The sequence below is a fragment of the Camelus dromedarius genome, chromosome 26, assembly GCF_036321535.1.
Source record: "Camelus dromedarius isolate mCamDro1 chromosome 26, mCamDro1.pat, whole genome shotgun sequence".
Classification (NCBI taxonomy): domain Eukaryota; kingdom Metazoa; phylum Chordata; class Mammalia; order Artiodactyla; family Camelidae; genus Camelus; species Camelus dromedarius.
Genome location: NC_087461.1, coordinates 27,070,178 through 27,093,411, shown reverse-complemented (window position 1 = coordinate 27,093,411; position 23,234 = coordinate 27,070,178). Strand labels below are relative to the sequence as shown.

At 52.2% G+C, this 23,234-nt stretch overlaps 1 protein-coding gene across 1 annotated transcript in view; it reads right to left on the bottom strand.

The window, feature by feature from the left end:
- Positions 1-3,584: 3,584 nt before the first annotated feature.
- Positions 3,585-23,234, bottom strand: part of CCNY (cyclin Y) — a 53,332-nt gene continuing 33,682 nt past the window's right edge. Inside the window, exons 4-10 of the mRNA XM_010985093.3 lie at positions 21,940-22,040; positions 20,353-20,388; positions 17,512-17,569; positions 17,306-17,425; positions 12,164-12,330; positions 7,534-7,696; positions 3,585-6,151 (exon numbers count right to left, since the gene is read on the bottom strand). Of these exons, the coding sequence (XP_010983395.1) occupies positions 6,035-6,151; positions 7,534-7,696; positions 12,164-12,330; positions 17,306-17,425; positions 17,512-17,569; positions 20,353-20,388; positions 21,940-22,040 (762 nt within the window). The 3' untranslated portion in view covers positions 3,585-6,034. The remainder of the gene's footprint in view (positions 6,152-7,533; positions 7,697-12,163; positions 12,331-17,305; positions 17,426-17,511; positions 17,570-20,352; positions 20,389-21,939; positions 22,041-23,234) is intronic.

Below are 23,234 nucleotides of genomic sequence, written 5' to 3'. Positions count from 1 at the left end.
CCTCTGCACAAGGACTTGGTGATGCAGACACAGGAGAAGCTGCCACCACCCCCCCCGCTCCCTGACTTTGACCTTCTACTCCCCTCTGTCCTCGGTCATCGTCCCTTCCCGGTGCAGCTGCCCATTCGCACCTGGAGACTTCCTCAAGCCTCCTATGCTAACTCGACTTGGGGCATGTGCCTCACGTTGGCACCATTACACAGCCCTTTTCCGCAGGACACGGTGGGATGCTGGAGTGGTCACTTCAAATGCCAGTCGCTTGGGCCTCCAGGGCCTGGTGAGGCTCACACAGTAGCAGGCAGAAAAACCAGAGAGGCGTGACGACAAAGCCCCCTTGAATTCCCAGGGAGGTGACTAGTACAAGTGACTCCCACAAAGCTGGTGCGTCTAAATCCAGCCCTTGTCTGTGCCCCTGAACATCCGGCCTTGGGCTGGGGTGGGGGTGGGCCCCCACAAACCAGCTGCAATGCTGGCGATCTGGTGCTCCAGGCATTACGGGACACCTTCCCACTGACGGGTGACCCTCGTGGCCATAAAATTTCCCAAGGAGCACCGAGTCGTCAAGCCAGTCCATCCAGAGCTGGTCCCGCTGGTCCTGGCAGCAGCCCAATATCCGTCCCCATAACAAGGACAGGCTCGATATTCTGCCCGGGACACGAGGGACACGTGAGTCCACGTTCCTGTCATGTCAGAACCACCATCCAGACCAGAGCAGTGCAGCTGTCCCAGGGTGGGGGCCCGGGTTTTGGTCCTGACCGATCCCACAGTGCACCGTGCCTGGAAGGTCACAGGTGCCCGGCGTGTTGACTAACTTAGTGGACAGACAACCTCCAGTCCAGACTGCGGGCCAGGCCGCGAAGACCCACCTGGGCATCACGGGGGAAGCCTGCCTTGTGAACGTCTGACCAGTGAAGGCACACAGCCCTCGCTCGCTCCATCAGCCCGCAGGCATGGAGGCGGGACTGTGCCCCCCACGCCGGGTTTATCCCGCGCACCAGGGGCGCGCGGGGCACCGCAGAGCCGCTACCACCCCTCCACCCATCCACTCAGCTCTTCCCTGGTCCCCATTGGTCCTGAAATCCACGGCAAGGCCCTTCCCTCCCCACCTGCTCCTGGCCCAAGGGGCTCTCCCCAGAGCTCTTCCATGGAGACCCCACTCACAGGTGCCCTCCACCGCCACCCTCACACGACCGACCCGAGGCCAGAGTGTGCTGACACACTTACCTACTGCCCACCTGCCAGCAGAGCACCCCGCACAGGGCTGTGCCCGTGTCCCGGGTTGGTCCCCATCTTGCAGACGGCGTCCGGCACAGTCCCTGCTCCATGGGATAACCTGTGCGCTAAAGCCTCGTGCACGACTGCTCGTTGCAGAACCAACACACGGTTCCTAGATAATGCTGCAGGGTAGAAATTTTGTTTCCAGTTGTGTTTACACTCACGAGGCTATGCTCTTTGCAGGATGCTGCAGGGAACCAGGGCCAGGAGCTGACAACAAGGGGGCCTGCTTTACCGGCTGCTGCTCCCTCTGTGGAGTGGACCCTAGCTCTCTTGGTCCCCCTAAACACCAGTCCTCATACGCAGACCCAAGTGCTGGTGACCTGCACGTGACAGGAGAGGAGGAGGGAAGCCCTCGCCCAGGGCGGGCCCCCAAGCTTCCTGTTGGCAGGTCTAAGGAGGACAAGCATCACTCGGGGGTTAGGGGGGCCCTTCTCATGACAGAACCATCCGGGGAGGACTCCTACACCCAACTTCACTAGTTCAAGACCTCCAGGGTCTGTCACTGAGGACAAGAACCACAAGGTCCAGCAAAACCCAGCTAGAGGCCAAGCTGAGACTCAGGTGCATCCGGAGAGACCCAGGAAGGACGCAGGTGAACAGGGATGCCCACGCCCTCCTCCTGGACAGCTGTGCCTGCCGACGGCCGCTCTGCGTGGGAGGGGACTCTGAAGACACAACCCATCTCCCCCGGGGAAGCTCACAGTTTAGCTCAAACTTGTCTTTCGGTGGGTCCAGCCTTCCTACTTCCAAGCAGAGCAGCATCCAACAATCGTGATGCAAGAATGGCTGAGCAGTGTTCAGAAACAGGGACAGGCGGTGGAAACACAAGCAAGTGCATCTTGGCCAGCCAAGCCCACTACATGATCAGAGAGGTCAAGTGGTTTGTCCAAGGTCATACAGCAACTTAATTTGGGGCTGAGACATAACCCGAGGTCCCATGACGATACAGGTCAGTACCAATGTTAACATAACATTACGCCTGAATTACATCTAGCATTTTTGTCCAAAACGGCAGTTCTTTTGGAATGCCATTCCTTTCTCCTGCTTTCCACTTAAACACAGTTCTTGAAAGGAGTGAAGCTGTCTCCACAGGCGGAGGCCCTAGAGGACACAGAAAGCTCACGGGCCCATCCAGTCAGACACCATGTCTGGGCTGCTTCTTACAGGAACGGTTTCCAGAACATTCCTCCCGGACCCATGATGGACAGTGTGGGAGCCGGGACTACCCGGGCGCCGACCCACTGCCCAAACTCGGGGTGACACAGAAACACGGGCGCCTCCTGTGGCCCCTTCCAGACAGAGAGGGCCGTCTCTAAAGGAAAGTGACAGCTGCCCTCGAGCAGCTCCAGACATGCAAATGGCAAGAAAACCTGCCAGAAGGAGGTGGACCCAGAAGCGGCTGACCCGGTCCAGTCTGAGTCTGGCAACTGCTGGGCCCAAGCATGTCTCCCTAATGCGGACAAGGGCTGCTGGGCACCCGGGGACCACGTGTCTTCCAGGCGTGGCCTTCGGGGCTGTGAGCACGGCGTTCCTTGCAGCCCATGGAGCTTGAAGAGGAATCCCAAATCAGTTCTTCAGCATCCTTTCCCCATCACCTGATGATCTGCTACTTCCTCCTCCCTCCCACAAGGGCGGGGCTACCGGCTGGCCTCCACGTCTCTAAGATGCACAGACCTAAGTCTTAAAAAGCCGACTCCAGCGAAGTCAAGGGACTGTGGATGAAACAGGTCATCACAACACAGTGACCAGCTCTGGCTGGCCTCTAAGAGGCCTCAGGCCCCTGTGGACCACTCGGGACTCCAGAATCCATGACACTTTCCCACCGCCCTCGAAAAGAACGGGTTCACTCAGCATCCTGTTCAATTTTATCTCAATGTAATTTTTAAAAAATGCAGCAGGAAAACAGGCACTATTTGTTGTACGTATTTATTTATTTATTTAACACGTGTGAGTACCTGCAGTGGAATTGTATTTTATTGTTTAAAAAAGGCAAAGCTGTAAAATATGGCCCCAGGTGAGGTTACCAAAAGCAGCCAGAAAGGGTGAAAATCACTCACTCCCCAGATTCTGCTCTGCAGCTCAGCTGGGGAGCAACACCCCCAGAACCGAGGGACACCCTAAGATGGAGATGGCTCTGCCAGAGACCAGGAGGAGCCCGACAGCAGCCCCACCCGGCGCACGAAGGCACGCGGCGCATCTGGGGCCCTGGCAGGGCCCACACCTTGCCCTCCAATTTGGTCCCAAGTCCCTGACTTCTCCCCCTTCTCCCAGTTAGAAAATTAACAAATGAAACAGACCACAAAGGAGGAGTTCATCGGGATGTGTTCTTACTCTCCCAATGACTTTATTTGCATTTGAAGTCAAATCTAAAATCAAAGTCAATAAATTGTGTGGTTTTCTTCGTCCTTCATTAATGATGAAAACTGTCCATTCAAAAACTACACTAAGACAATGTATTCCTAAAGAGCAATCCAGCTTTAACCGCAGGGCATGGATCATCTTGCAGACAAATTACATCAGGAGATTTATCACTGGTACTGCACTGGGTCATTGTTGTTTTTTTTTGTTTGTTTGTTTTTGTTGTTTTTTGGTTTTTGTTTTTCAGCAAACTTAGAACAAACCAGAGACCAAAATGTTAAGTTTTCATCATCATGTAGAAAAATAAAAAAAAAAACAAACCTAAAGTGTCTACCTTTGTGTTGAGGGATTCATAATGCAAAAGTAAAACTGAAAACTACACTTACAGCAGAGTTTTAAAATACTCAGCGCAAGAAACACAGTCAACACAGATCACTGCTCACTGACAAATTCGGAAAGTTCTCCTATACAGAGGTAGAGTCCAGCGCGCAAGGCTAAACAATACTCAGCAGTCCACACAAGGCTGAGTCAGGTTTTCTGGGGTCCACTTTAAATTTTAAGTCATCAGACTGTGTGTACATCCGTACAATAAATAGACTATACAATTTTTTAAAGTAGTTTAATAAACTCCACAAAATAATAGCAGATGCATTGAAATATTTACATAATTCAATTTTCAAATCTCTCTCATTCAAATAAAAGGGATAAAAATAAGATTTCTGCTTAAAGGCAGCAGAACCTTTTTCCTGAAATGGGTCGGTGAAGTAAGCTACTTTACATGGGAGGAACTAACTCATGTCTGAGAGGTATTCATATTCAGCTAAGAAAATATGTCCCTTTTTAAGCTCTATAGATAAGGGAATATAAAATGATACTTTCTACATTTTTGATCTCCATTTAAGTTCTAAATCCAACTCCCACTTGAAGAGAGCAGCTGATTTTGGAACCCACACAGAGGATGTCAACACGATTACAATGGAAACGCGATCAACTCTCCATATTCTGCTTGTTTGCCTTTCAGAGTTTAAGCCAGGAGGAACCTGACGGTATTTCTGGCCCAAACGGTTGACACGTGGTACAACATGGGACTCTGACCAGTACGTGGCTTGGTGTTCCCGGGTTTCAACCTTCCGAGCTCTCCACCAACACTGCACGTCTGTGGGGAGCAGGGTACGCGCTCGGGCACACACGAGGGAGTAGGACGCCAAGTTCTCCAGCTCCACAGGAGGGAGGAGACACCGGTCATCAGCGCCATTCACCCGCGAGACTCCACGGAGGGAAACCTAAGGAACCTGTCACTGTGACCCGAGGAAACATGCAAAACGCCGAGTGTGTGAGACCCGGACTCAGAGACTTGACGGGAAACTCCACCACCAACCCTTTAACGTCACTGGGTAGAAAAGCCTCACCTAAAAGGAAACCGGGGGCAGGCATAATGGAAGAATTCCGTGACTGCGCTAAGCACCCACGATGCAAATGCAAGTTGAGTTTTTATTCAATCGTTCTGTGAAAAATACCTCGGGAAACACGGGCATCTTTCCCTTCAATGACCTTTCCCTGGATACCCGCCCCCAACCCATTTTTTTTAATTTCAGATTTTTAAAAAATGTTATACAAATAGACTAACTCTGATTTAAAGTAAACATATAAAAATTGGGGGACTATTGCTTGCACGGCGGGCGTGGGGGCGCAGGGGCGGGCTGGGCAGGGCGGGGGGGGGGAGCGCAGCGGCCCGCGGGTCTGACCGCTCCGGGGGGCGGGGGCGGAGGGGGTCCGGTCCCACAGCGAAGGTGCGCAGGCCGCGCGAGCGCTCCCGGGGCAGAAGAAAGCTCAGCAGACAGCGCGCGGGGCGGGCGCGCAGAGAACAAGCCGGCGCTATTTATTCGTGTCTGTGCCTGGTTGGTACAAACCATGCTTTCTGCTCTGTGGGCCCGAAAGCCAGACAGGATAACACGAACAAAGATCCCCCCACACCTCGAGAAGCAGCAAGAAGGAATGCAAGACATCTCAGGACGTACTGGTCCGGGTGGTGACCGGCGCTCGCCTTTAATGCGCATTCAACCTGGTCCTCTCCGCGGGCCTTCCCGCCTCCGCCTACCGCGGACCTCGCCCTCGAACTCGGGGCTGAAAAGCGGCCAAGCCCCTCTCCCTGCCTCCGTGCGACGCCCCAGTCCCTCCTCCAGGGTCAGAGTCTCTGCTCCGCAAGGAGGTGCCGGTGCCGGCCCCGGCCGCTGGGGACCCCGGGGCGCGCGGAGGCGGTCATCAAGGCAGCCTGGCGGCACAAGGACCTCACAAAGGAGCCGAAAGGAGAAGCCACACCAGCCACCCCAGGTCTGTCTCTGCTCCAACTAGAGGAGAAGCTGCGGGATGGCACGGCCTCCAGCGCGGACGCCCACGGTTAGGAGATGATGGCCGGGGACCACCGGGGCAGAGTCAGATTGTCAGCACTCGCTGACCGCTTCCTTGTGGGCCTCCGCAGGTCCTTGTACTTGTCCTCACACAGGCGAGAGATGGCCTGCAGGGTGAGAGAGAGGCCATCAGGTCAGCCTGGAGCCCACGCCCCTCAGCACTGCAAACCCACGGGAGTCCCGCCCGCTCGCCGGCTTCGGACACGTCCCGACTCCTGACACCTTTCGGGGACTCCTTGTCCTCCCATCATGGGTGCGTCTGCTAACCCGCTGGTCAGGAAAAGGATGACATCCCACACCTTACAAACTATCTCAAAGGGGCTTCCACTGCTGAGAGAGACACGAATGACATCCTTCCCCCTGCCCGGCTGCTGCCTCAGGGTCAGGCGAGGTCTCCACTCAGAGCGCCTGCGGGGGACACTGGTCTAGCCTGTGCTCATAAGCGGCAGACCTGGGATAGAGATGCTTTTCCTCAGGGAACCACAGGCTGGCTTTCCTGCGGGCCAAGGGGCTGCCAGGGTCCCTCCTGAGCAGGGAGGAGTGACGGGGCCACCAGCACACCAGGAATGCAACAGAGTGGGCTGGATGGGGACCCACGCTCCTCGCCAGCCTAACCACTTCACATGTGTCCTTGCCAAGGCTTGACATCACCTGCCTTGGGGCAAGACCTTCGGAGGAAGGGTTTCCCACATCTGCCCTTGAACAGAAGAGCGGCCTTGCAGTAACCGCCACTGGCCACATGGCTGAGTTCTGAAAACCTCACTGCATTGCGACTTAAACCCAGCACTGGGCAACCAGTCTTCTCCAACTTCTGCTAAGTTTCTTTCTTGGGACTAATGTACCATCAGCTTTTTAAAGTTTCATTGATTTTAAATGTCTGCCTCCTTAAGAGCCCTCTTCCCCACCTCCTGACTGTTTTGCTGGCAGCTGTGGCCCTGGGAGAGCTCCACTCTGGCCATCCTGATGCTCCCGGGTCTCCCTGAGCCTGGGACAGGACTGGGCCGCTTACCGCGCCTGGCAAAGGTGAGACTTGTGAGGTGAGACCACGGCGGTGTGCAGGGCCTCTGCCATCTTTCCTGTCAGAAGTGCAAGGCAGGAGAGGCCCGCAGCCTGATGACCACAGCCCTGAGCCCAGGAGGGGACAGCGGGGCGGCCCCAACTCTAAGCGGGCCGTGAAGAGAGTATTTTGAAAAAATGAAAAATGAAAGCAGAATCAAACCTTTCTGGAATCCCAATTGTTTGGGCCATCTGGTATCTTTTTCCTCATAAAAGTGCATGCCAGGAAACTTTCTTTGGTTTTTTTTAATGTTTTTAAAAACAGGTGTTCAAAAAAGCTTTTTTTGATTTAAAAAAAGACTCAATGCGCAATAAGTAGAAGCCCACTGTTAGGAAGGTCACTGACAACCAGCAGCTGTGCGGACTGCATGCGGGCACCGTGCCCCATTCCTCCGCGAGCGCGCAGCCTGCCCTGGGCGCCCATGCCCCTCACCTCCAGCTTGTGGGCCCTCTCCCGGCTCAGGGGCTCCAAGGGGAAGCTCAGGTTGTTGGCTTCGGCCAGAGAACGAAGGTCAAAGTAATACTTGGCATAAACGCTGGAGGGGACGTTGATGTTGAACTGGAGCAACTCGAGGAACTGCCGCTCCAGCTCATTCCTGCGGGAGAGATGGACAGCGCGGCTCGGCTCTTGGCCCCCCACCCCCCACTGCGGAGACAGACCCCACCAGGGAGAAGAGCCACCTGTGACCGCTGGGTGGGTGCAGGGTCTGACTGCACATCTCCGTGAGGCCCACTGGCTCAAATGGGGGGGCGGGGCAGACGGCACAGAGAACCAAGTGGAGTCCAGGGAGGGCCCATGGGCTCTGCCCTTCCCAGGAAAAGGGGGCGCCGCTGACCTGCCTCCTCCACAGAGAATGCCTGCAGGGCATGTCAGCAGGCCAGGTGGGCCCGAGAAAGCGCATCTCAAACAAGCTCCCTTGAGAGGCCTGGTGGCCCGCTGAGAACCCTCAACACAGAGCCCGGTCCACAAAGGAGCCGACCCACTCACACCTGGATGGAGGCGGTGGTGGTGGTGGCCAGGACAGAGCAGCCTACCTCTCAGGGCTGACTGACAGCCAGGGTGGGGGGTGGGGGCAGGGGGAAGCGTCCTCGGTGATGGTCCATCTGTACGCCTTGGTCCTGCCAGGGGGGTGGGGGACCAGGAAGGCCTCCCAGAGGGGCAGCGGGGCTAGGGAGGAAGGCTGGGGCGTGCTGGTCATCTCTCCGTCGTCACTGGAGCCCCGGTCCGAGTGCATCTGCTGCTCCTCGAGGGACCTTGCGGAGCCCTCGGAGCCCCGGAGGGCAATGCCAGGCTGCACTGCGGCGACACCAGCAGGAGCAGGAGGCAGGGCGGCGGGGATGCGAGCGCGATGTGCATCCCCGGACCGGAGCCCCAGGAAGGAGCGACCTGAGAAGCCTCAGCGCATTGTCCTTCCGGCCGGTGCCCTTGCAGCGCAGCGGGAAGACCAAGAGGCCACACTCAGGTCCTTAACGCAGGAGCGGATTCCCTTCCTTGCAGCTTCGAGAGAGGAGTTACGCTGAATTTCCCACTCTCAGTGACTGTTATCTGTGTCCCCTTAATGTGAGATTCAGTAAGAGGTCATCCTCCGAAACACAGGAACCAGGTGAGATCTTAGTAAAATGCGGTTAGGCAGAGGGGCTGGCCTGGGGCACACTGCCACCCAGGGGCCAAGAGGCGCCACCGCGGCCCGCACTCCGGTGTGGGGAAGAAAGCCTCTCTTCTCGGTACAAACGGGAGATAGCCAGTCCGCTATTCCCGCCCCAGACGGCACCGACACCACCGCCTGCTGCTGAGGGCGCATCTAGGATTACAATCAGGAGGAATCTGTTTACAAGGCGGCGGCTCCCCAGTGCTCCTCAGGGAAAAGCAGCCTTTCTGAATAGTGGAGTGTTTTCTTGAATGTTTCTGTGTAAGTTTGGACGGAAATAAAGATTTTAGAGCTGCTGCATTTTCAAACTGAAGCCAGATTTAGGAAATAAAAATAATTCCCCAAATTTGAATTTCCAAACTGCAGCAGTCCATATGACAGCTTGCTATGCGATATAAATCATCAGAAAACGAACAGTGATGCGAGTGGGCTTGACGGATCTGCTGCCCTCAAGAGGATAATTAAAAACAGTTCAAATGTGAAACTTTGTAATAAATAAGTTCAGGTCAACAAACAAAAAATACTTCAGAAATACTTATCACATTAGATCAACATTGTAAAGAAACCCAACGGAACCCAACTGAATGGCTAACTGCCACTTAGCAACCTGCAAATGGGGCCCCAAATGCACCTAAAGGGAGTTGTTTTCATCACCTAATAGCCTGTAGGCTTTTCTGGAAAAACAGGCTCACTTTAAAGACCAGCCACCACGCAGCAACCCCACCTCTGGGCACAGACCCAGGAGAGCGGAGGGCAGGGCCCCGGGGAGGTGTCTGCACGCCCGCGCTCCTCCTGTTCACGGCAGTGCTGTTCACAGCAGCCGGGAGAGCAGGCAGCCCAAGTCCGTCGACAAGCGGTCTACACACAGAATGGAGTCTTCCCAGCCTTAAAAAGGAAGGAGACTCTGACTCAGACTACAGTGTGGATGACCCCTGAAAGAAGCCAGCCACGCAAAGACAAATGCCTCGTGGCTCAACTGAGATGAGGCCCGAGTGGACTCACTGGAGCAGTGAGGTTCTGAGAGATGGGAGGCAGAGTGGAGGCCGCCGGGGGCTGGGAGGTGGGGTTGCATGGGGACAGGGTCAGTTTTACAAGAGGAAGAGTCCGGAGGAAGAGCTGGTGATAGCTGCATGACAGCGGGAATGTGCAGAACACCCCGAGCTGTGCCCTGAAGGTAGTTTCAGTGGTAAATTCCATACTGAGCATGTCTGTCATGGAAAAACCAAACAAGGCATCGAGCGAGAGAGAGTCTTCCCGCCAGGGCAGCCCCAACCTGGGCCCGTCTGACGGGCATCGGTGAAACACGGTGCCCCGACTGCCCTCGTGACACGTGCCTCAAAATGTTTGTTTTGAGCGCCGGCATCAGCGAGCCCAGACTTCCCAGCCAGAGCTGCCCCATCCAGAGGTGCATGCAGGGCCCCACCAAGGTCCTCGGTGTCAGAGACCCTTCAGCTGGAGGGGAGCCTGGGCTCGGCGACACGGGGCAGGCCACCTCAGGACAGCCACACACAGGCGAGGCCAGGAAGAAGGGGACATGGGTCAGCAGGGCACCAGAAGCAGCAACAAAAAGCACATCTCACATCTCTGCATCTGCAACTCGCAACCATCTCGCCCTGGGGAGCGAGAAGGGGAGGCCCAGGCCAGCGTGGAGGAGCGGAGGCTGGCTGGGACAGACGACAGCCCCCCACGCCCCCTCCCCCCAGCAGGGGCCCCAGAGCCAGCCTCAGCCATTTAGTTGAGTGACAGCCAATTCCACTGACTCCTGGGGACTCACAGGGTATCACTGAAAAAGACTGACTCAAGCACTAACTTTTTTAAAATTCCAGAAGTAAATCTGCGGCTCGGTGCAGATGCTACAAAATACAGCCCGCGTCCCCACGAGCCTGGCTCCGCAGCCGGCCCTGAACCGCACCGAGTGCAGCACATGCCGACCCACCCCTCCAGAGTTCCTGTGGAAACCACTCAGTCTGGCCGCTCCGGGGCTGGGAGGCTCCCCACACGCTCGCCTGCTCTGCCGGAGCAGGGTCTTACACGAGGCCTCGGGACGCAGGGCTGCCAAGTGGTAACAGTGAGTGCACGTCTTAGGAGTGCTGGGAGGACCCAGCTGAGACATGCACAAACTGGACAAGGCTCGACTCCTGACAAACAGCTTACAACCACTTCTTCGAGGCTTTCAATAAAATAAGGGCTTCTCCAGTGATCCCGAGTCCACGTGAAGACCCAGCTGGGCCGACGTCTCAATGTGTTAAGGACAGCAGCACAGAAGGCATCTCCCCACCAGCTGCGTTTCTCTCTCTCCTTCTGTTCCAAGGCTTGGTGGTGATGACGGCTGCATGACAGCGGGAATGGGCAGAACACCCCGAGCTGGGCCCTGAAGGTAGTTTCAGTGGTATCTGTCGTCTGCCCGTGACCCGCGGCACCCTCCGCAGAGAGCAGGGACAGAAAGGAGAAGCGGTCTGAGGCCCAGGTCTGGCGTCCGCAGGCCTTTCCTCTGACCCCACGGGGGGACGTCCTGGGCTCTCTTGCTGACCCTGAGCACCACCGCCACCCACATCCGCGGTCAGTGGGAGGGGCACCTGGACCACGTCCCCACACACACACCTCAGCACAGGTGACAGATGCCAAGGGGCAGAAACAAGGCAGGATTTCTCACCCCATGCACCTGCTCACAGCCTGGATGACCAGCTCAGAGACCATTTTCACCTTGAGATGCAATCAAGAACTTGATTTTTCCTGCTATCAGGAAGGAATTACAGATGCAGGGAGGACTTTAAGCGTCCGCAGCAGGAAGGGAATCTGTGCAAGAGACCCAAGAACACAGACCTGTGCCCGAGGGCGACCTAGAAATGGGTGCCCAGAGCAGCAGCAGCTAGCGGACAGGCGCCAGGCCGGTGAGGAGCCAGCGGCCACCACAGACCCTGTGCCCCGAGGATCCTGGGTCTGGGGACACAGATGTGGATGGGCACATGGTGGAACCTCCTCCAGCCCAAAGCTTCCCTGAGGAAGCCAAACGAACAGTATGAGAAAAATAGCAAAAATTGAGTCAGAAATGCCAACAAAGTGTAAGGAACTGTACAGGGTTCATCCTGAACGTTCTCCAGAACCTACGGGAGGCTTGGACCCGACCTCCCACATCCCTAGCTCTGAGACCCCAACAACGGATGACACGGGGGCAAGGGGACACAAGGCTCATTTTAAGCAACGGAACTTGCAAAACAGGACAAAAGCAGTGAAAGTCTCCTCCCCGAAATGGAATAAGAACAGGTAACATTTTAGCCACCTACTGCCCAGAGCAGGCACTGGGCCTGAGGTGGGTCTGCGGTGGGGACAGGGCTGGCCGGGGGGACAGGGCCCAGGGGCACAGGGCCCAGGGACATGGAGGCGGAGGGGGAGGAGCAGGGTCTGAGCACTCACATGTCCTCCACCGTGATGTCCTTGAGGATCTGGCAGTAGTCCACGTTCCACACTGCCTGGTCATCCCACACCTTTGAGGCCAGCAGGATGGCCCCCAGGACAATCCGCTTCCAGTTGGCTGGACAGATGTCGATTTCTGCATAGGTCAGAAGCCTCTCGAGGTAAACCTGCAAGACAGGAAGCCCCCGGGTGACGAGCCAGCGCCTCCCACACCAGGCAGTGCACGTGCTCCACCTCCTACACAGGTCCCCACGGCCCGGTCACTCGCTTAAAAAGTCAAGGGCTCAAGGAGTTGAGGACAGGCGGGCGTGAAGGCGCCACCGACGCTGGACGTGTGGGCGCGGCTGGACCGACGCCAGCAGCTACAGGCCAGCTCCTCGCTCCACCCACCGCGACACCGGCACAAACCCAGCGAGCAACCAGAGATCCGACAAGGAGAGCAAACAACATGAAAGAAGAAACTTTTTTTTTTTAATCTCTACTCTTTTTCATTAAACTTTTTATTCGGATGTGATGGTAGATTTACACAGTGTTGATAAACCTGGTTTTTATTATGATGGTCAAGTACACACAACGCAAAACGCAGCACTTAACCGTTTTGGGTGTGCGGTTCTGCGCTGTTAAGAACAGTCACAGTGTTGTGAAACCCTCACCATCCAACTCTTTTTCCAGAACTTTTTCATCTCCCCAAACTGGAACTCTGTGCCTATGCAACCCCCAACCCGTTCCCCCTCCTGCCTCCCTGAATGTGACGACCCAGGTACCTGATGGAGGTGGACTCACACAGTACCTATCCCTTTGTGACTGGCTCCTTTCACTGAGAACAGTGTCCCCAAGGGTCACCCATGCTGCAGCCGGTGTCAACGATTCCTTCCTTTTTAAGGCGAATAATGGTACAGACCACGTTCTGTTTGCCCAGCATCCATTAATGGACACGTGACTTGTTTCCACTTCTGGCTACTGTGAATAATGCTGCTGTGAACACTGGTGCACAGACGTCCGTTCAAGCCTCTACGTCTGACTCTTTCCGGTGTGTCCCCAGTAGTGGGACTGCCGGACTGTGTGATAATCTGCTCAGTATTCTGTAGAACCACCACACTCCCCTCCACAGCAGCTGAACCATTTATGTTCCCACCAGCAATGCACAAGGGTTAGTTTTTCCACATCCTTGCCAATATTTGCCAGTACCTGTTATTTTGTTTTTTTTTTTAAATTATAGTCATCCTAATGCGTGTGAAGTGGTATTTTTAAATGAAAGAATTCCAGCTGAAGTTGTAAAATGAAATCACATAATATAGGATTTAAAACTTGCCAAACGTAGAAGGCAGACATCAGAAATACCCACAGAGCTCATCAACTAAGCTGGGTCACGAGTTAAGAATGCCTTTCAAAGCTTCCCTTAGTAAAAGCCTGCTTATTGATGTGTTTCACACCTCTCTGAATCATGAATTGATTATTTCCAGTTTTACATCAAATGCATTTGCAAAGGCATCAACTGCAGAAAGAAAGAATTTCATTAAATTAATCATCTATACTTTTCGAACTAGTCATAGTTTATCATGTCTGTAAAATATTAAATACTAGGAAATACCCCAAAAAAGCATGTACAGAAAGAAAAATGCTTAAATGGGCAAAACTAAGAAAACCTGAATAGAGCACGAACCTTAGTTCATAGTAACGTATCAGTTATTAATAAATACATCATACTAACATGAGGTGTCAATAATTACACGTTTATTACATCCACGTGCAGCGCAACGTTGCAGAGGCCAGCAATACACTAGGTGTGAAGCGTGCAGGGACTCTGTGCTACCGTCACAATTTTCCTACAAATCTAAAGCTAAAAGTCGATTTTTAAAAATACATCATGAAAATGAACACACATCCCCAAACTTGTGCAGCGCAGCTGGAGCTCAGCTCACAGAAACGGGTCGCTGTCAACTCCTGTGTTAGGAAAGGCAGGCCTCAAATCAGTAACCTGACCTTCCGCCTTCAGTAACCAGAAGAAAAGGAAGACAGGAAACTAAAGGGACAGCCAGCAGGAGGAAGGAACGAACCAAGATGAGAGGGGAGACAAACGGGTGGAGCCGAGAAAACAGAAAAACCAACAGAACTGCAAGCCGGTTCTTTGGGAAGACCAGCAAAATCGACAAGCCGTCAGCTAACCCGGCCAAGAAGAAAAGGAAAAGGACTCCAGTAAGGAAAATCAGAAATGAAAAGAGACATCACAGTAGCCTTTCAGAAATAAAGAGAATTACAGCAAACGGGACAACTCAGGTAAAACGCACAAATCCCCACAAAGACACCAGCTGACCCAAGAAACAGACAGTCCGAATAGGCCGAGAGCAGGCAGAGGCTGAACTGGTAACGCAAACCCTTCAACAAAGAAAAGCCCTGTGTGGAGGGCAGCACAGGGAATTAGCCACATTTAACAACACTTCTAAATGAAGCATAACCTATAAAAATACTGAACCACTAATATACTGTAAATCACCTGGACTTGAATTGTTTAAAAGATACTATTTAAAAAAAACCCTGGCCAAGGCAGCTTCAATGGTGAATTCTATCTATTATTTAAATAAGAATACCAATCCTTCCCAGACTCTTCAGAGAAACAGAAGTGGAAGGAACGCTTTTCAGTTCATTATATGAGGCCAGTTATGTTGATTCCAACACCAAAGGTATCACAAGGAAACGAAAGACCAATATCCCTTACAAATACAGATGCAAAAATCCTCAACAAAACAGAAGCAAACCAAGCCCAGCAACACAGAAAAAGAATTACGCAGAAGGACCGAGAATGCAAGGTGGACTTAACACATCAACAGAATAAAGAACAAAAACCACACAACCAATCTCATGATACAGAAACAGCTCTGACACAATCCAATACTCTCTAAAGATCAAGAACACTCCACAGATTAGGAACAGAAGATAACTTCCTCGTCTGGCAAAGGGCATCTATGAAAAACTCAACAGCTAACATCTTCTTTAACGGAGAAAGACTGAAAGGTTTCCAGCAGGATCATGAACCAGACCCGGACACGCACTCTCACTTCTGGTCAGCACGGTGCTGACCTGGGTGGCCGGCTGCAGGAGGAAGAGCCGTCCAGCTCGGGAAGGAGGAAGCAGAGCCACCTCCACTTGCAGACGTGATCTTGCACACAGGAACCTCATAAAAACTATGAGAACTAACATGAGTTAAACAACACGGAAGAACAGGTCAGCTGCACAGCGTTCCCGCACAACAGCAGTGAACAATCTGACAACGGAATTAAGAAAGTCATTCCACTTACAGAAGTGTGAAACAGAAGTAAACACCCAGGAGTATACTGAACAAAAGAAGACCTGTAAGATTTGTACACTGAAACTACAGAAAGGGATTGGTAAAAGAAACTGAAGAAAACCTGAGTAAACAATTTCTTTATGTAGTTTTCAGGGTACAAGTGGACTGACTTTCTTAATTTCACTGCCGTGTGGGATGTGACGTGGAGAAACTGTGGGCTCCTGACGTTGCCAGCAGCGACACAGAAGAAGGGCGAACAGAGTCACTGCGCGCCCCCGCAGCCCCAGCCCTGGTGTGCACCGAGACACGAGGATACGCCCACCCGAAGGCTAGTGCAAATGCTCACAGCGGCGTTATCACAGCAGCCGGGAGGCGGAAGTAACCCAGTGCCCATCAACTGAGGGGTGGACGAATAAAAGGCAGTGTACCCACTCAACGGAGCATCAGCTGGCAATGAAAAAGAAGGAAATCCCACACAGGCTCCAACCTGGGTGAACTCTGGAAGCGTGACTGTGGAGGCCAGTCACCAGAGACTAAGCACCACATAATCCACCCACACAAATGTCCTCAGCCGGTGGGCCTGGGCCTGGGCCTGGGCTGGGGGCAAGGAATGGGGGGTGGCCACTAGCGGGGAAGGGGTCTCTTCTGGGGGGTTAGGCGGAGGTGGCTGCTGCACCATATACTAAAACCCCCTGCAACGCTCACTTCATGAGGGTGGGCCTTACGGTGTGTGGGCTGCATCTCAGCAAAGGGATGAGAAAATGAGCAATTCGTAACATGTCTCCTCATCAGGTCAGTCCGCACTCTGCCACCCCCATTTCTTCTCACTCCTTTCCTTCTGGCCTGACCCTCTCCATCCATCACTGACTTCCTCCCCAGCCCACTGCCATGCTCTCCGAACAGAGCCCACCTCGTGGCCGCCGACGGCCCTGAGCAAGGACTGGACTCCCACTCCCGCAGCCGTGCCGGGAACGTTACAAAGTGCCCTTCAGGCTTCGCTTATCATAAATCAGCAGGTGCAATTCAGTGCCCTCACCCGCTTTTTAAATCTCCTCCTATGTCAGTATCGATAGGAGGGAAGGCTTTGAGTATATCCTCAAAGGCTAAAGAAATATAGTAAGTGATATAAAGTTATTGTTCCTCTTTCAAAACAGAGTTAATTAAGCTCTGAAATATTTCTTTGGGTTAACTGGGCTCCGGGTGTCTGCAAATCCTGGAAGCTGTTGCCACAGGCAGGCTACAGTCCATCTCCTTGCAGGCAGAGAGGCTCTCTCCCCTGGGCAGTGATCCATGATGCCAAGGTAAAGTCCAGGAGACAGGTAGAGAGAAAGGCATCTCTGTCAGCTCCAGGCCAAACCTGCCCGGACGTGGCTTTCTGCCCACAGGCCCCAGGCTGGCCCAGCAAAGGCCCACAACAGGCGCCAGAGAAACAGCCCTATTGACCAAATGAGATCTGACCAATGGTCCATCCCTAAGGCCTTGAGAATGCAAGTTAGGGTGGAGACTTTTTATCTCCGGTCTCAGCGCAGGTCACGTCCCACTGTCTCTGAATTTCTAACAGACATACGTTTACAGGAAAACCACAGACAAGAAGGCAGCCATCACATCACTCCTCCCGGTGTCAGGGCTCATCGCTCCTGATCCCAGTCACCAAACCCCTGCAGGGAGCCAGCCCAGAACCCGGGATGTCGGCGAGGGGCCCGGTCCTTCGGAGCCCCTTCGTGCCCACTCCACTTTCCTGCCTGTGTCTCCGCAGCTTCTCCGCCTCTGAGTGCGGTCTGATTCGAGGAGACCCAGGACAGGGACAGCCAGCAGTGGCGCCAGCGATCACGGCCGCCCGCCCTGCGGGCACTCACCAGGGTAACTATGGCACACTCCGCAGTCAGCTGGGCAGCGCTGAACAGTGTCCGAACAAACCGGTAAATCTGCTTCTGCTCGGGGTTGTGTTTGTCGTAATCTGGTGGCACTTCGGATTTCTGGGGAAGGAGATATTCTCAGGTGACCCAACAAGAGCAACAGAGACATGACTGGACGGCACCCTGACACCCGAGGGGCAGATTACCGAAAGAGGGTGAAGGTTTTCATCGAAAATATCCAAGAGCATCCGTCCATCTGGGTCCCTGGTGGGGAAACAACAGGAAATGGAGTCTACTTTCTGCAAGAACGAATGCCAGTCAAAATGAAACAGAAACATGTTTTCATTCAACTGGTATTTCAAGAAACAGGCAGTGCTGAACGTTGAGAGATGGTATCGATTACTCATGAATTGTAATCTGTTTTTCTAGGGGACAATATTTAATCATTTTTGAATAGCCCATGAAATAAAGGTTATGAACCACACTTAGTTTCATTAACTTAAGGGAAAATTTAGATTCTCATTTCTTGACTTTTCAAAGGAACCAAACCTAAACTTCTTTAACGTCTTGTTTCTGAGCAAAGGCTGGCGGATCTGTGAAAACATCACTACGTGGTAGTTGGAAGGACAAAAGTCTGAGGGTAAGAATGACCACTCAGTGCGTCCTAGAGATGCGTCTGAAATCTTCACAACATGCAACTCAATCGCTTCACTAACGAGCAGTTTCATGATTGTGCCCTGAGAACAAGGCGTGACACATGGAGAAATGTGCCTGGTTGCTCCCACACAGGCACACGCCTGGACCCGTGCAGAGCGGCGGCTTTCACGCAGCGCCACGGGGAGGCGGGGCTCTGGGGGCGTCACCCCCAGGGACAGCTCTGCTTCTATCTGTTTCATATCATTTGAGTTTTGCCTAAAAGTTTTTCTTTAAAAACCAAATTTGGAAATCACTGCTTTGGTAACAGCATGCAATTTCCACAGTCTGTGTTTCCAATGTCAATTAGGCTGCAAGTATCAAAAGGCTACAGATCTGTCTCTGATACACACACCCCCACTCACGCGCATGTACATGCACACACGTGTGCACTCACACACATGCACACCCACCCACTCATACGCACGCACATGCACATGTGCACACACACATATGCAATGCCATTCAGCAAACTCGGGAAACTTTCACCAGGAGTAATTTTAACAATAAAAATGTAGGGTCAAAAATATAAAGAGAGTTCAGAATTTAACTTAAAATGGCTCTTCAGAGAAGTGGGTTTTGCTCTCAATTCCATTAAAAGCTGTGCCATCTAGTCTCAAGACACTTTCAGGCGACAATCTGTAAATTAACCAGGCTGCTTTCAAATGCCGGCTTTTCAGCCGGACCTTCTCCACTTTCGGCTCCATTTATTCCCACGAGCCCAGCAGGGCACACGATCACACGTCTCAGTAGTATATTGCTGGGCTCAACTCCTAATTCCCTAATTTACTAGCTGTGTATCTTAGGCAAATTATTTAAACCCCCTGTGCCTCGGTTTTTTTATCTGTAAAGTGGAGACAGTATCGGTACCAGCTGGTGGAGCTGCTGTAAACACTACATGAGATAAGGCGCGTAGAGAGCTGCCCAGGGTGGCCAGAGTGAGTGCTTAATAAAGCCGGGCCTTAGCAGCATCGGCTGCGGCCATAAATCAACACTGACGTCCGTGCATAACCTCAGGGCTGAGGAATCAGCGAGGCTAATGTGAAACTCGTTTGAGAACATACCTAAGTGGCATTGATGGCCTTGCATTGCTGGTTAGGACTAACAGGCTTAAACACTCTGAAATACTATCACAGGAATAAGCAGCAAGACAAACTTGCACTTTCACCGATAAGTCACTCTGGCCAAGGTTCCAAGTTCCAACATCCTACGTTCTGTAAGTTCTTAAATCTGAAATTCTCAGGCACCATATGGACCATGAATCCCAGTTACACTGTAGGGAAAGGTCATTACAGAGAATGCCTTTCCAGGTGTCTGCTTCCAGCATCTGTGCTTTCCCACATGTCCATTACAAGCTCTGTTGTTTACCGTGGACTTCCCTGCCTGGCACCACTCTCGTAAAACAGACTCAGGGGTGCGGCCCCGCCCGAGACCCCCCGCCAGCCAGGAGGCGGCCTTGCTGGCTCCCGGAGCTGGTTCCCACCAGCTGTCCTTGTGACTGTGTAGATGGAACATGCGTAAATGCCACGTTACTCAACAAGACAGGACCACGTGTCTCTGTTCTCACGAAACGAAGGGTGCTTTGGAAAGAGCCAGTAACGGGAAACCACTAATGGTAAGTCAGCTGCGTGTCAGGAGCGCTCCAAACCTGAACGAGTCCACACTCGGACTCTTCTGCAAATGTCACAGGCTTCCTAAGTGCTAATCACAAACACAGAAACCGACCCACTGTGGAAAGGAAGAGTCCCCGGGGCGGCTGATAAGAGGCCGTGCTCCAGCACTGCTGTCATCAGTGCCCTCTGCGCAGAGCAGGACCTGGACGCCACACACTGAGCGTACTTTAATGTCTTACGTTGAAGGAAAACTTCTAAATGAGCGTTCTAGGACTCCCTATTTTAACTGGCTTTTTAAATTAGCTGAACTGTCTCCAGGCTATCAGGAGAGGATTTCTACTACATTGAAATAGTTTATAACTAAATTGACAACAAAACTTTTTCTACTGAATTGAAACTATAAATTAAACATTCTTCTCATGTTAAAGTTACACACCGAAAAGTGTTAAAATATCTTATAAAAGAGTATTTAAGCAAATTATACAGAAAATAAAGTAACGAGGAGACTGAACATGATCAAGAAACTCTTCTGTTCTGGGGGCTCCATCTGGCTTCCTCTCTCAGAAGCAGCCCCGCACTCACCTGGGAAGTGTTGGTAAATCATGCTAACTTTAGAAATTCTATGAAAATGCACTAAGAATATAAAACTGAAAGGCTGAAGGAAGGAGAACATAATAGCAAAACCGTAACAGTAGACAACGTGTGATGTTCTCAGCACAAAATCAATCAAAATCCACGTACCTGTTTTTGATGTGGTAATATATTGCGAGAGCTACACTGTAAGATAAAATGCAGGAGTTCAGTGTTTCATAATCATAGTCAAGGTGTTACATTATTTTGCATCAATTTGATCATAAACATTTAAAATTTTAAAGTAAAAAGATCCATCTGAACAGCCCCATTTAATTCAGAATGCTGATGAAGAAAATGCTCTCCTCAATCAGGCACTCATTCCATGCAATTATTAAATCTTTTCCAGAAACACCAAAACTTCAAGTGATATTCGGGAACAAATTTCTCTTTTATCTGAAATTTTAAGCTTTCCTCCCTTTAAATACAGGCGCTATGTGAAAGCTCAGTGGTGACATCAAACACCTTTGAAGTCTCCAACGCCGCACCTGACATTCTAGAAAGTCAGTGGCTTCTTTACAATTGTCAGAAAAATGTGGGTGTTACCCGCAGTGGTTTGCCATTTTTCCTCTTAAATCAATAACCTCTGGGCAATCTGCCTAACTTGCTTGTTCATCTGCTGAAATGGTCCTGGAACTCTTATTTGTGATACTTTACATTTTAATATCTTAAAACTTAATTTCGCATTTTAAAAGATCTGAATTTAATGAAAACATTCCCATCCCCTGAATTTTCTTCAAGTAATGTTCTCCTGAGTATGAAATGTGTTGTCTTCAGACTGCAGAAATTTTGGAAAATAAAGAAGTATGCAGAAAAACAATTCCTCTGCCCAGAGATGATTACTGTCGGCCTGAGACACACAAATGCCTGTTTCTATTTGTAAATCACACATGCAAGCAGGCAGGTGTGGGTCCCACTTTTCTTTGCATTAACATTTTTCTTACCATTAAAATGTTACTGAAAAACATGGTTGACTACATTCCATCATATTGTTCAACTTTATTAGCTAGTCCCCTACTGCTGAACATTGTAGTTGTTTTCACTGTTTCACAGCTGCAATCAACATCATAATGAAAGTCGTAACAGATAAAGGCACAGCACCCCAGGTCCTTCACAGCCGAGCCCAAACCCCAGAGCCAGCACATCGGGGCCCCTGTGGCCTCAGTCAAGGGTTCTTGCCACAGTGCTGGCAGGAACATTCCAGGAAAAACCGGTGCTCCTTCCCCCCCACCGGCCATCTTAAAATTAGGGACCTAAAGCCCGAAAGGGAAAGGATTTTATCCAAAGACGCCACACACCCCCTTCCTCCCTTATGCTCCATTTTTCAGTGAGCCCCAAGGCGGAGGGTCTGGCTCCTCTCCCAGTCGGGCGGGTGCACTTTCCAGTGCTGGCCACTGTCTACTGCAGCCCCAAGTCCACGAGGGCCCCAAGCACCGTGAAGTGCACAGCACTGCACAGCTGTGAAGGGGAAGGCAGCAAGAACGCACAGAAATCAAAGCTGTGCTTTAACCCGTATTTAAAGTCGTTGAAAATTCTGGTCTACTTACATAAATGGTAATATGCACAAATATTTTGAACACCCCACATTTTACTTCCCCAAATCCCCTTTTAAAAAGATTTCCTAAGTAGCCAGTGGCCTCCCCTGCCCGGTCTGACCCCCCAGACCCCACCGCCCGGCGGGGAGTGGGAGGTGCGCACCACTTGACTGTGCACTTGAGGTCCGGCCGGCTGACTGTGCTGTCGTCCAGAAAGATGGTGGAGCAGGAGCTGCACTTCCTCGCCGTCTGTCCTGGAGGGTGCTGCAGACGGGACAAGGGATATTAAACAGGGCTCAAAGTCTTCCCAGACATCACCCCTCACCTAGAGACCGGCCTGGAGAGGAAAAGGGTCTTAGCAAGAAATGCCAGCACTACCAGCGAGAACAGTACAAACCCCCTTTCTTCCCACAGCAAGACTCCCACTCCTCGACACGCAAAGTCACCTCCACCACCCGGGTCCCACACCTGCATCAGAATGCTCCCCCGTGACCCAGCATCACAGGGCGAACTGCGGAGCCCAGAAAAATCACCGTGAGAAACAGGAAACACACTGCTCACGACACTGGTGACATCTGGGTTTGAGGTCGGGACCAACACGAGAGAGAGCCCACTGCACCTGTCTTTCTCTGTTCTTGGGGTACAGTTGATCTGAGGACCACGGAAAATGCAGCCAATGTCAACTGAGAATGTCCCAACCTTGAATTTCAGGGAGTGAAGGTATAAATAAAGACGTATTCCCTCCTTAAGGGCATCTCAAGGTGACAGTTATCTGATGCCTCTGAAAATGCAGCCGACGGGTGGCCTTCCTGCAGGCGCCAGGCGGTCTGAGCCCTGGTCCTTCCCAGCTGCGGGCATTCTGGGCGCTCTGCAGAACTTCAGGACTAACAACTACTTCTGAAATGCACTGCTAAGGAAAACAGAATTTAAACCACACGCTGATGACATCTAATTGAATAGTAAATAGATTCCGGCAATTCCGCGGGCAGTGTGATTAGTACACATCAATCTGGGTGACTCCTGCTCGAAGCGGTAGAAGAAAAATCAAAACATCCTAGCAAGTCCCCACTCGCCTGGCGCCGAGCTGACAGTCTGTCACTTTCAGCAACCGAAGAGACAATTACTTAGTGACCCTGCCTGCCTGACCTCCCAGCCCCGGCGAAGCCCTCAGCACCCGTGGTTCCCAAACATGAAGAAGCCCTCACGCCCCTCAGAGACCGGACGCCCTGCTCAATACTTCCACGTCCACTTCTTATTTACTAAGGCTTCCTCTGTAATATAGTTATGGAAAATTATGGAAATATGCAACAGCCCAAGAAATGGAAGACAGTGCTATAAACAGAAGCTCCCCTGGTGGTGATAGCCACACTGGGGGCACACAGCCCCTTACACCCCAGCCAGGGGCCCCGCACCGCTGAAGCTCCGTGGCCCCCCCGCACGCCGCTTCTACGGGAGAAG